We start from the raw sequence: 13,426 nt of genomic DNA on the forward strand, positions 1-13,426 counted from the left end.
CAACCAGTGGAAACTGAAACAAATGAAATTCAAAATTAGACTAAGGGCAGTTTTGTACAAAATAAATTATTAAAATTCATTTAGCCTCCCATTTGCTTTTAATTTAACAAAGGACAGATTCCCCAGAAAATCTGAGATTGAAGGTTAACAATTGAACTTGAGATTTGTTGCCAGTGAATGAAGCCACAAGCAGGATATTTTAGCTCAGCCCATCTGACCATAGGGACTAACTGACTGAGCACTGGAATGAAGCCAAACCTTTATTTGATGCCCCTTGTCTATATAACTGACTGGCTGGGACCAAAAGCCCTGTGCTCAGTACTCAAAAAAACTAAAATGTCACACCATCACGTGATGTATTTCCTGTGATACATAAAACATTTAGTCCAGAAGTATTCATACGTGCTATCTATACTGTTCAGGTCTTCAGCATAGCTGGCTATAGAGCTAGACCACAGCAATGTTAATTTATGTTCTCTCTCTGTTTCCCTCTGTCTTTCCATCTCTTCCCATAAGAAAACATGCCTTAAGTCCACTTTATTGGCCTGTTTATAATTTTTCCTGCCTTCAAATTAACCATAATGCAATTAGTTCATTTTTCTCAACCAAATGATGGATTGATGATTTTGGTCATCTTTGAAAGAACCAAATAAAAATCACAGTCAACCCCAGAAATGGGTAATTAACTGTAACCAATCAAGCTGGGCGTGGATTATAGAGGACCTGAAGTTTTCTAAAAGTATTTAAATAGTTAAGATTGAATATTAATATTTGCTTATCTGCAGTTATGTCAGATTCCAACTGATCCATGGGAATGGGGAAGAATCAAAGCATGTTGATCTTGGCACTGTTTGGCTCTTCTCCAAAGAGGCTGCCAGTGGAAAGGAATACAAATTGCAAAGATGTTCGAAAGGAAAACATCTCTTAACATAGATTTAGCAATTAAGTTTAATACAAACAGTATTCTAAAGCTCTGTGTCTTACCCTCAAATCTGGGTGTAAAGATCAATTTGGGTACTGCTTTATTTCTTCTGAAAAATAGTGGAAAGATAAATATATTTAACAAAGTGTTGCTTCAGAAATACCATTGTAGCAAACAATTTTATTAATACTTTCATAAAAATGGCATTTAATAAAGACTCTCTAATACCTTGATGTTATTAAAAGCAAACAAAAGTCATTAAAACAGTTCCTTTCTGTGATTTACATTAGCTTTTATAGCATTACTTGATTTTTGTCTTATAAACTAACCTAAATACTAATAATCAAATCAGGGTAAAAACAATACAATGTATTTTCTTTACTTTATTTCAAAATAGTGATTATAAATACATTCTTAATATATTTTCTCCCCAGCTCTTTGGATGCGACAATAACAACAACAACAAAAAAAACTCACTGTGCTCATTTCATACAATGTCAATGTACAAATCATGCAAAATATATCATAGATTAATATTACTGCCATACATTTCTAGATGTGTTGTTATTTCTGCAACACCTGTTGACGTTACTCATGAGGCCATGCCCTGTATAATGTATGCATCCTTATGGCTTAAAGAAATTAAGTGTTTTTTAAAATCAACGAAAGAAAGCTGGTCTTGAAATGATTTTCCTATTAATATATTTATTCACTTTATCATTCAGAATGGAAAACTAAATATAGAATATAAATTGACTTATAGACTTGAATCACCATATTTTAATAGCTGCTTTCTCATAAAATTACACAAAGATTTCCTTTTAAAGAATGGAATCATCTTTATTGATTTCATAAAAAAATAATTTAAAACTTGATTTATATTCCATGGACATAATATATTATCTCCACCTCTTCACTGATTTCAAAGGATCTAATTGCCTTTGCCACCATCCTAACAGAGTCCAAACACATGATACAATGCCAAGAAGCCCATGATGTGTCAAACCACATTAGAAATGAGCTCTTCTTGGATTTTCTAGATTTGAATCAAATTCCACTAAAAATGCTGTACCGACATATAGATCATTCCTCAAGGGGTTAAACTAACATCAAGGTTATAGTTGAAACCAACACAATGTAGATAACAGTATTTTAACTGCTCTTGTACTCAACTCAAAACTTATGCCTAACTACATTATCATAAAATGTACGAGTAGAACTAATGAGAGACAGGTGTAAATTCATATACATTGTATAAGGTAGGCACAATGACTTCAGTTAAGGAAAATAGATCAGCCTTAACCAAGGATTTGTTACTGTCATTCACTTACAATTAGAACCTCCAAAGAACCACATACATTTAAATTATTATTATTATTTTTTTTTGGAAAAGATGAACATTTATACCTTTCAGAAGAAGAGTATGAGATAGCCAATACGCTACAGCAAGCTTTGAGACGGAGGCAGGTACTCTCGCCATTGAAACCTCTTCAAAGCATCACCACACTGAATAAAAGCCATCATCCCAATGACCTATCATCCCCAGATCATGGATAGAGCTTTCCGGTTCCTCCCATAAGCACCTACTTAAGATTCCTCAATCCATACTTTATTGACAGAATAAATGAAAACTTTCTTTGCAGCTTTCCCATCTTTATCCTGTCAGTATGCATTAGGAGCCCTTTAATCCATGGATGCATGTGAGCATGGTAACGGCATATTAAAAGTTCTTATGAAATTGTAGAAGCAAACAGGCTGTTGGGCACACATCTTCATGTCTTTTCTTTCAAGATCAGAAAGCATTTGTTTATTTATTTTTAATATTCATATAAAGTTTTCACAGACATTGTCATGAAAATTAAAATTACACATTAAAGTTTTAAGAGCACCAGCACATACATATGGAGACAATTTATTTTGCTATTTAACAAAAATCTCCAAATTATCTATATGTATGCATGTACACCCAAACACACACACACACACACCTCCAAGAATGCCAAGTTGTTTGTTTGTTTGTTTTTTATCTTGCAACAAACACATAAAGCCCTGGAATTAGTCATTAATAAAGGGACTGCTGTTACGATGTTAACCATAATATCATTTTAGAAGCTGCACCAAAACACGTGCCGCTTGAAATTCATGAAGAAGGCCTACGTTTACCTTCTTGGTCACCTTACTGATCAATACAGTAATTATAAAGACATGGAGCAGGAAAAATATACATATGCAGGCAGGCCAAGAAGGCAGTGTGTTTCAGGATGTTCCTTTGCTAATCAGGAGAACCTAAAAATATTAAAATATCTCCCATGATCAAGTGCTTCCTTCCTTTGACCAATTTTGACTTAGAAGTTAACAGCACAAGCAAACACAGTGGCATATCATTTGTACTTGCAGACTGTGAACTCATCTGAGACCAATGAAAGCATTTTACAGTGTGGCTTTGATAGCCACGATTACCATGATGTTTACTGTTCTACTTGATTATCTGATAGTAGTCAGAATGATGAAAGAACAGGATACTGATGCATACAAGATATAACTATTAACCTTACTCATTAATTTTTTAAATATTTGTAGTGAAAACTATTTGAATTCAGTTCATAGAATCCTGAAAAGCAAGACAAGCGATGGCAAATGACAACTGCCCCACACACAGTCTATAAAACAAAGGAACCTATTTTAAAATGCACAGTTGGTAACAAATCTGAAGATAATATGCTAAATTCTCAAGAATAGCACAGAACTGTTTTTTTGTACTTTTGTTTTTTGTGTGTTTTTTTGTTTTGTTTTGTTTTTAAATGATACCTGATCACAATGTCCAGAATATTTCTGTACACATAAGCTTCAGTTTCAGTTTGGTATATTTTTGCTGTCTAAATGTATACTTATTGATAAATTCCCTGTGATCAGGAAAACAAGTCAGGCATATTAAATACAGATTAAGGAGTACATATTTTCCTATTTAGTATACAAAGTACTTCATAAATATGAATTATGTTACAAAAATAGCTTTGGGTGCGCTCACACGGTAAGCACTTTGCTAATTTTGGACAACCTTTAAAGGATTGTGGGTATTTCACATAACTGAGAACAAACTCTAATATTAGTTGAATTTGAGCCATGTTTAATTCTGATAAACATCACGTATTTCTTCAGATCACCACAAACGCTAGGTAACTCACGTTGATTTTTTTTTTCTCTTTTAGGTTTTATGTCTAGACAGGTAATACTTAAAGTGTTCAAATTTATTTTATAGTTATGTAATGCATGGTATATTTTAAACAAATATTTGCACAATTTAACATTATAAATCCAGCAGTTTCAAGATGCAGGCCGTAAAGGTTACCGATTTACAAATACTATCGAATGTTCTCTCTTGGCATGCTTTTTTTTTTTTTTTAACTTTTCAGAGAATCTTTACACAGAGTTGTTACAATGCCACAAATCAAAAGGAATATTCCAGTTCCACCAACTGAATCTACGTGCAAGATGAAGGACCCAGCTGAGGCACAAACACTGGTACAGTTTTCTTGAGTTTGCTTTACAGAGCACAGAGACGAAGGTTTTGCATTGGGGTACAAAACAGATTTGCCTCTTGAGGTTAAATTCAGTGAATTATGTATATAAAGCATCCCTTTGGCAATAGAGTTTGCAGTATCCCCACAGGACTCCACAGTATAGGTTTTATGTAGTAAAATCTATTAAGGGAATTCTCTTCTACAGGACACATCTTTGCAGCTACAGTTAATGAGACACCCTTGGAAACACCTGCCTCTATGCCTATTGATAATATAGTATTTGGAAGTTAGAAGTCAACAAAAGGCACTTTCATCATTAAATAAATGTCCTCTGTAGGAAGTAAGATTGCATGACCTAGATCTTGTTCAAAGCTGTCTGCTCCTCAAGGACCTGTAGGTAGTCGGGGGAACTCTGGAGTTTTGCCTTCAGTTCAAAATACTCGCTGCTCTTCCTTTGCTCCACAACAATTTTACTGTGGTTGCCGCCTATCAGTGACTTCTTGTTTTTTTTGTCTTGTTGTTTTTCAGGATAGCGGATCTCAAAGCCACTGACGCCTATGCTATTGTACTCCTTTTTGCTTTCGAGAAAATTCTGAATAAACACATTGGAATCCCTGCTCGGGAATAATTCATCCAGCTCATCTATGGTGCTCAGTCTCTTCCTGGTATCCACATGCAGTACATCTTTTTCCTTGTCAGGGACATTTCTCATCATGACTTTCTGGCCTGGAGGATCGGAAAACATAAACCCGGTTTCGGATTCTTTCAAGCCACACGTGTGGCTCTTGCTCATCTGCTCTATGGTTTGCGGAATGAAAGCTTCTGTGCCCAGTCCGTCTTTTTTGTTGGTTTTGTGGTCGTGTTTTCTCAGCTGCAGCTGCACGGAGCCGCACTCAGGGTTCCCCAGGCCTTCGTGCTTCACCGTGGGCTTCTTGTTTCGTCTCAGCACGAAAACAAGAAGGCAGAAAGCAACAAACACAGTTAAGATGAGAACCACTAAGATGCTGAGGATTAAAATCGACAGAGGCACTGGGCCACCGGGAGGACTGCGAATGGGCCCCAGTGGGCTGGTGAATGTAACGGCAGGTGCAGGACTTGTGAAGGGTGCCGATGGCTTGTTTAAGAGCTTGGGACATAAGATTTCATTTTTGAGGGACTTCAGTTCGATGTTGGCAAACTGCACGGGTGTCTCACACTTCAGTTCTTTCATGACAATCCCGTCTTTCAGCTTCTCCAGCCACAGCTTTAATGCCACCAAGTCACAAGTGCAGTCCCATGGGTTGCCCTCCAAGTCGATCTGCGTAAGAGACTGCAGCTGATCCAGGACCCCGCTGACAGGCAGGTACATGAACTTGTTGTTCCTCAGGTTCAGTCTAGCAAGGGGTGCTCCTGAGAAAATGTACACGGGCAGGCTCTTTAAGAGATTATTATTTAAGTACAGGAGCTGCAAGTTTGGCATCGAGTCAAAGGTGCCCGCTAAGATTTCCTTAATCAAGTTGTATTCCAAATACAGATACTGCAGGTTATGAAGGCCTGAAAATATTTCGGGATAGAGTCTTTCGATCTGATTGCCGTTGAGATACAGCCTGCGTAAATTCGTGAGATTGCGGAATATGTCTCCCTTGATCACAGTAATCTGATTGCTGCCTAAATGAAGCAGGTCAAGTCCTTCGAACTCGGTGAAGTCGGAGATGTCCACATCTTTGATGCTGTTGCCGTTGACGTGCAACTTCTTGGCATTTAAAGGTTTCGGTATCAGTTCAGACATGGACTGGATGTTTTTCTCTTGGCAGTTGACACTCAGTCCCAGATCTGAAGGATGGGTTTTGCAGAAGCAAGGTGCTGGGCAAGGTGTAAGGGGAGGCACCCTGGTTTGGTAAGAGACAATCTGGCTGAGATTGCGGTTGGAGAGGGCTTTGCCTGCCACGATTCCAGAGATCTTGGATGGATTTGTCGTTTTCGGTGGTTTGGTCACCAACCTGTGTAAGGACGTTTGGGTGGTGTGACCGTTGGGAGTGGTGTAGCTATTTTCCAGCTGAGACGGAGGGAGGACTCGCACGTCAAAATCACTGCCTGTGCCCATGGGGCATAATTCTTGTTTGTTGGTTTCTTTTAAAAGCCTTCCGTATAAGTCACTGGGCGTTTCACAGATAGCTTCTCCTATGTAAATGTTATATGGCATATTCTCCAGCCAAGCTTTTAAAGGCAACAAATCACAGCTACAGTTCCAAGGGTTATCTTCCAGTTGTAATTCGACGACACGGCCTATGTGTTCCAGAACTCCGATATAGGGGAGCTTCTGAATTCTGTTCCCTCGTATATCCAGATGGGTCAAAGATGCGAATCGGAAAATATTATCAGGAAGGAAGGAAATCAGATTGTCATTAAGAATGAGAACTTTCAGTTTGTGGAGCTTATTGAAAGCTCCGCGTTCAATATACTTGATTAAATTGTAGTCAGCCTGGAGATACTCCAAGTTCTCAATGCCAAGGAAAGTGTCAGCTCGGAGAATCTTTAATTCATTGTTGTTCAAGTGCAACTGCTTTAATGCACTGAGACCAAGGAAGGCTCCTCCCTCAATGTTCTGCAGTTTATTATTTCCCAGCTGCAGGGATACTGCATGTGAAAAATTCAAGAATGTATTTGGGTAGAGGATATTTAAAAAATTGTTTTGGAAATTGAGGTGATAAAAATTGGACCAAGGGGGTTTCAGCTGATTTGGCCTGTAGACTGAAACCTTCTCACAGTTGACATATAGCACATTCTCAACTGACACGCAGGAACACACATTGCAAATTTCCACCGATATGTCAGAATCTGCATTTGTTGAAGAAATCAGGGCTGACAAAATCAGAAAGAGCCAAAGAAACATCTTCTTGCAATCAGCAAACAACGTTACGCTTCTGAATAAAGAGAAATAATCTAAAAAATAAAAAGAAAACATTGTTTTCAATGATCATTACTTGAAGAAGAATTTGTGCTTAAATCATACCATAGCGAACACATGGCTATAATAATTAGCTTTGTATTTTTAAGGCACCCAAAACTCCAAGTATTCTCACTCAGTCAAACAAGAACCACCAAAAATACCATACATTTTATTTCCATGCCTATAGTTTATGCAAATCTTACATGTGCAGAACACACAACAAACAACAGGAAAAAAAGATTGCTGGTCAGGCTTAAACCTGAACAATCTGAAAATCGTTTTTTTTTTACTTGGACCACCAAATTTCACCCTTGAATCCAGACCTTAAGCTTCCTATTGGCGACTCAAATGACTGATCGCAGAACATCAACTATAGCACCACAAAGGAATTTCAATTTGTAAATGTCTACTCTCTAGGCTTCAGCTTGGTAAGAAGCCAGGCAGAGAAGATATTAGGGCCCTGGGTTCCATGAAGGATGGCGATGGGAGGACTGGGTGCCTGTAGAGGGGACAGTCAAAAGATCAAGATGGAAGAAACCCTAGAAAGATACTTGTCTGAGCTTCAGCCAGAGGTGAGCACATTGCCATGAATCAGTTCACTCCTGTACACTGCTCTACACTGCAAAAAAAACAAAAACAAAAAAGGCCCACAGATGACCCTGTGAGGTTCCAGAAAAATAACCAAGTAGAAGACGGCCAAATTTGAGTTTCAGGTAAATAAACGGTATCTAGCTTCCTGTCAGTCATTTCCCAAGCAGGGGGAAAAAATGCCTTTTGTCTTTGGGTCCCCGAAAGCAGGAGAGAAACCTGCTTGCCCCTGCACTGCCTAGCTGATGTCCAGACAGCCTTCCCACCCCCCAATACTGGCTCTCCTGCTTCCCTGGCCCTCTCCCATTCCTCTGTGTGCCATTTTGAACCCAGGTCCGACTAACGCTTGGCTCAGATGCCGATCTCCTTCACTTGGACCACAGACCGCCACTGCTGATGAAGAGGAGTTCACACACTACAATCCCTGGGTGGCTTTATCTGCAGCGCCAGATACATTTAGCACAGCCAATGTTTGCCCTAAAATCATCAGTTCCCAAACACCCCCCCTCCCAATATGACCACCCCCTGTCCCTGTCTACAAACAAATCAAGAATCACTTAGTGGAGTTTCATGCTTAGCAAATTAACCCGTGGCTGCCAATTCCTTCCATACTGCATGCATATACAAATACATGCGATGCTTCATGGAAAAGATTAAAAGGAACAGCAAGCACTGTGCATTTTACTGATGCAATTTTAGCCGTGTGAGTGTTTTCCATCTGGAATGGGAAGCTGGCCACAATTTCAATATGGTTACCACCAAATATTAATTAAATAAATAAATTACCCAGGAACACACAATGAGGGAATGATACAAAGAGAGAAGTGTCACTCAGAAACTCCTTTGTTTATTTTGCCCACGAGGAATCAGCTAGTGATAAAACCGAACATGCCTCAAGGTAGACAATTCGTTAGCCACGACCCAGGAAGATTTGCATTTTGAGTAGTTTGGTTCGGAATACAGCCAGCACTGCCGAGATGCTCCTTGGCTGTCACATAGACGTGCATTTCCCCAATTCACAGTGATAGCTTGATTGGCAGTGCAGAAAGAAGTCATAATTTTAAAGTATGACATCATCCAAACTAACTTTCATTGTAAAATCAAAATTACACATGCTCTTTGGCCTTCCTACAGATCTGGTTTTCAACAGCTACTCTGGTTCATTAGAGTCTTTTCTTGTTACTACCCCCGCCCTCCCCCCTCCCCCCTCCCCCCGCCCCGCGCAAAGAAATTCAGAAGCAACCAAACCAAACCAAACACCTGGATACCTGAATTCAGTACAAAACCCAAGAACAAGGAGCATCAACAGATCCGAAATTGCATAAGGAGCTGCCCTCCTCCTCGTCATTTCTACTTTAAGTAGCAAGGGGGAAAAAAAGCGCAAGGACGAGCTAGAAGTTCCCAAATGCAGCTCGCATGAAACAGAAGCCGCAGGCAGCTGGAGGACGAAGCGAGGGAGAGGGGGAGTCGATCCGCCAAGGAGAGAGGGGAAGAGGGACTGAAAGGACAAGAGACCAAGGAGAAGCGGAGAGAGGAAGAAACAGAGCAAGGAGCAGGGAGCCCCCCAGAAGGGAAAGGGGCAATGAATGAAGCGAAAGAAACCTCATATTCACATGGTACCACTAAAATATGTACATTTTAAAATCGGGGGAGGGGGGGAAGGCAAAAAGAAAAAAGCAAACCCACAAAGTATGAGTTGAGTACCAAAAGCCATCTCTCGGGGTGACCACGGCGGCCCGTCTCCCTATCCACCTCTCGGTCTCTCGCTCTCTGTGGCGCGCAAGACGCCCGGCTCCCACGGCCGGCCAGGACTGCACAAACCTGGCCTTACCACAAATCCGGCATCCACCCGAGCGCGGCGCCTGGCGCTCCGCTTCCGCGAGGAGGGACCCGACCTGCAGGGGGCCGACGGCCGGGGAGGGTGGGCCGAGGTGGCTTCCCCGGAGCCGGCACGGGAAACCTACGCCCTCCCGCCTAGGGCGCGCGTGGGGGGCTTCGCGGAGAGACGCGGTCCCCGCCGCCCCCTGTGCGCTACCTCGGGCCGGCAGCGACGCGGCTGGAGGGGCCTCCGGCGATGGCGCGTACCGCAATGTTTTGCCGCATCTCGGTGCCCGGAGCCGGCACGCAGCCCCCTCCCGGGTCCCAAGCCCGAGCGGCAGCCTCGTGAGCCCGTCAGCGGAGGCGGGGACCGCTCGGGATGTCGCGGGGGCCTTCAGCCCCGCTGCGCACACATTTCTCCGCGCGCTCCAGCCCCACAAGGGGCAGCTGCCGGAGTTTCCGTCGGCCTCTAATAGACCCGGGCGTGCGGTGGTTGAGGGGGAAGGGGTGGCCGGCTCAGGCCACGAGGGTGATGGCCACTGGGGCGTCACTGGCCCGCTTGTCACAGGCAGAGTGACCCTGCGGCTCCGTGGCCGAGAGCGGCGGCCCAGGCTCCCCCTTGCGCGCCCACCCCTACCCTTCCCCCACCGCCGGCCAGCCACATAATGCTGCTGTCACTAAGCCAGAAATCAGCTCAACATTCGGGCATCTTGCAAAGTCGCGCTGCCAGCGCTTCCCGGCTTTGCAGGATTTTATGAGTTACCCACCGGCCTCTCTCGTATTCCCTGTCTTGCCGGGTGCCAGCAGTCTCCGACCAGCTCGCGGGCCACTGCCTGGAGCCCCAGATCTACGTTCGCCTAGAGTGCCTGCGAGGGGGACGCAGAAAACAGAGCCCAGCCCAGCGCAGCGGCCCCGACAGCCCTTATCACCCTAGACAGGACACTTTCCCTGTCGCCCCGGCCGCCCGGGGGGCAGCGATGCTAAGGACACCAGATTCTTTTGGTCCTCAGGGACTTGCGACCGCGCCGTGGGCAGGCAAGCAGGGCGCGCGGGAGGCGGGAGGTAGCCACTACAGCCGCTTTGGCCACTCAGCTCGCCCCAAACCAACACGACCCAAACTAAAAATAATAAGCTACCTGCCCCTCTCCACGCGCACGCGCCCGCACAACACACACACACACACACTCACACACACACACACGCGCGCGCTGCCGGGCTGAGCTGGGGGAAGAGGCCGCGCGTGTCGGTGCAGCTCCTGCAGCTCCCGCAGCCCCCGCTGGAAATTCACCCACCTCCGGACCCCGGCGGCTCTAGCAGGGCCTTCCGCGCCGCGATCCGCGCTGCAGTTTCCGCAACGGTCTATATGTGATTCGACCTCGAGCTCCTCCGCGCCCGCTTGCCCGTCAAACCCAAAGAGCAGCCCTCGCAGGCGAGCAGGCGGGCAGCGGCGCGCGCGCGCGCGCCCCCGGCCAGACACCGCGCGCGCGCCCAGCCCCTCGCACACGGGCTGCACCTTTACATACAAGCGCTGATTCCCCGCCCCCGCCTCCCCCCCGGGCACACACGCAAACCTACCTCCCGACACTCATGCACCTCGACCCCAGCACATTCCCGAGGCCTCCCGCAGTCCCCCATCCAAACACCCCCACTTGATTCCTCTTCTACCCACACATCGGGAAAGACAGCGCACTTTCCTCCCGGCATCCCCCCTCCTTTTGCCTAAAACACCCCCTAGGGAGGAGCGACCCCTTTCCTCCCGCGTAGAGACCCCAGTCTCTACACGCACAGTCGAGTCGTTTCTCCTCCCCCAGTCCCCTAAGAACCAAGGCGCGCGCATACACACACACACACACACACACACACACACACACACACACACACCCGGGGCGTTCCTTTGAGAGAGCAACCAAGAACCCCGGCAAAGCCAAAGAAACAGCGGAGAGCCTGGGGGAAGGGGGGTCGAGGGAGGTAGATAGGGGCGTCGAGTCTACGCGGAATTGAATAATTCCAGGATCGAGGGGGGTGAGTCAACAACAATGACATTCAAGGCAACAATCGCACTTGGGCTTTGTATCACGGGTACGGTACCTTTGGCTAATTGTCACCCCCGCAGAACAGAGGGCTCCGGGAATACTTCTTCGGTAAAGGGCGATCCTGGATGGAGCCTTCCTGGGACCAGTTTCCTGGGAGCCAGTAGTGTTCGCACTCCTCCTACCTGTCTGCGCGTAAGGGGCTGGGGGCTTTAAGGCAAAAGTGTGAAGCTTTAGCCCAAAGTGAGACTATTTAGTGGGTTTAGGAGACGGGTTAATTCTCTGCACCTCAGGACTCTGCGAGCCTTCGGTGTGGAACGGATTAAGCGTGGTTGATTAAGAGGCTGGGGGTGGGGAGAGGGGACAGGGATATAGGAAAGAGAGGTGTGGGACTGAGAGATGCCGCACTTGCGACCAAAAGAAGAAGAAGAAGAAAAACAAAAAAATCTGCTTTGGCTACTGAGCATGCCCAGTTCCCAGCTCAAGCCCTATAAGGGAGGCATTGTGAGCGTTCCACTTCTCCGGGCTTTGGTGGTGACCGGGAGGGGACTTTGGTTCGGGAGGGTGGCGGTGAATGAGAGACTTTAGGGAAGGGGGACAAGGTTTGGAGTTTTGGGGCTGCGCGGAAGGGTCTGGGAGGAGCAAAAGGAAAGAGACCTACGGGATACCTCGGGGAGACAGAAAAGGAGATGAAACGGACTAAGAAAAGTCACTTCAGTAGCCCCGTCATTGTCATGTCTCTACCAAAGAGGCTTTAGCAGTTGAATCTCAAATATCCAGAGGTTGCAAATCCAGCGTGTGGGTTGTCCAGGCCCCATTTGTTAATGCTTCCACAGGAGGGTAGGGATATCCTGAGGAATGGCGAACATTTAAACCAGTTTCGTGCAGATAGGTCATTCAGTTAATAAGCCTAGTAAGCAAGCAGATGTACCTGTGGGGCGGGGGTGGGGTGGAGTAGGGGGTTGGCCCTCGTGTGTATTTCAAACACCTGGCTTTCCTAACCACAAAGGCTAAGACGGTCGTTTCCTCCCCTTCCCCCAACCTTGCTGTTTTCGTAGGTGCTCGGCTAAGAAAACTCTCTCTCTTTACTTTGTGTCTGTGGGAATAAATAGACACAAAGTAAAGAGAGCTAAGTTATAAATGGGAAGTATTTCCCCAGGACATTTCAGCTAATACTGCAGGGTCCGTTTCTTCAGGACCTATGTTCTGCCTAATCCACTTATTCAGATTGCAGTAGCTCCAGCCGCAATACGGTGTACCCCCTACCCAGAAATGCTTTTGCTTAAAAATGAAAAACTCTTTAAAACTAGCAATAGCTTTGAAACCAGAATTTGGCTGTCTTCCTGAACTCCTACAGTTAAACATTTACCATAATTGGTTGATGTTTAAAGGCCTCAAATCTAGACCAAAAAATCCAACGAGCAAAGAATTTATAACAGCATTTGTGGATACCGTCCTACCTTCTATAGTATCAGTGAGATCTATTCATATATATTTCAGTTTTTTCATTTTTGTCATTTCATGGGGGCTGCCTTCAGGATATATTCATGCAAATGTTTGCTGGGCATGGCATGTATACAGAGATGTTCGTAAAATATTTAAGTGAATATTTAAATAG

General features: G+C 44.7%; 1 protein-coding gene across 1 annotated transcript; it reads right to left on the reverse strand.

Moving 5' to 3' along the window:
* Positions 1-1,082: 1,082 nt before the first annotated feature.
* SLITRK4 (SLIT and NTRK like family member 4) lies at positions 1,083-11,162 on the reverse strand. The gene is made up of 2 exons (XM_036839139.1): positions 11,071-11,162; positions 1,083-7,365 (listed from the first exon to the last, which is right to left on the reverse strand). Exon 2 carries the CDS (start codon positions 7,313-7,315, stop codon positions 4,799-4,801), a length of 2,517 nt encoding a protein of 838 aa, XP_036695034.1. The 5' UTR covers positions 7,316-7,365; positions 11,071-11,162; the 3' UTR covers positions 1,083-4,798.
* Between the last annotated feature and the right edge of the window lie 2,264 nt (positions 11,163-13,426).

This window comes from Balaenoptera musculus, chromosome X, assembly GCF_009873245.2.
Source record: "Balaenoptera musculus isolate JJ_BM4_2016_0621 chromosome X, mBalMus1.pri.v3, whole genome shotgun sequence".
NCBI lineage: Eukaryota > Metazoa > Chordata > Mammalia > Artiodactyla > Balaenopteridae > Balaenoptera > Balaenoptera musculus.

What these genes read in the sequence shown, in the direction of transcription:
- SLITRK4 (XM_036839139.1), bottom strand. Translation starts at nt 7,315, where the DNA reads ATGTTTCTTTGGCTCTTTCTGATTTTGTCAGCCCTGATTTCTTCAACA.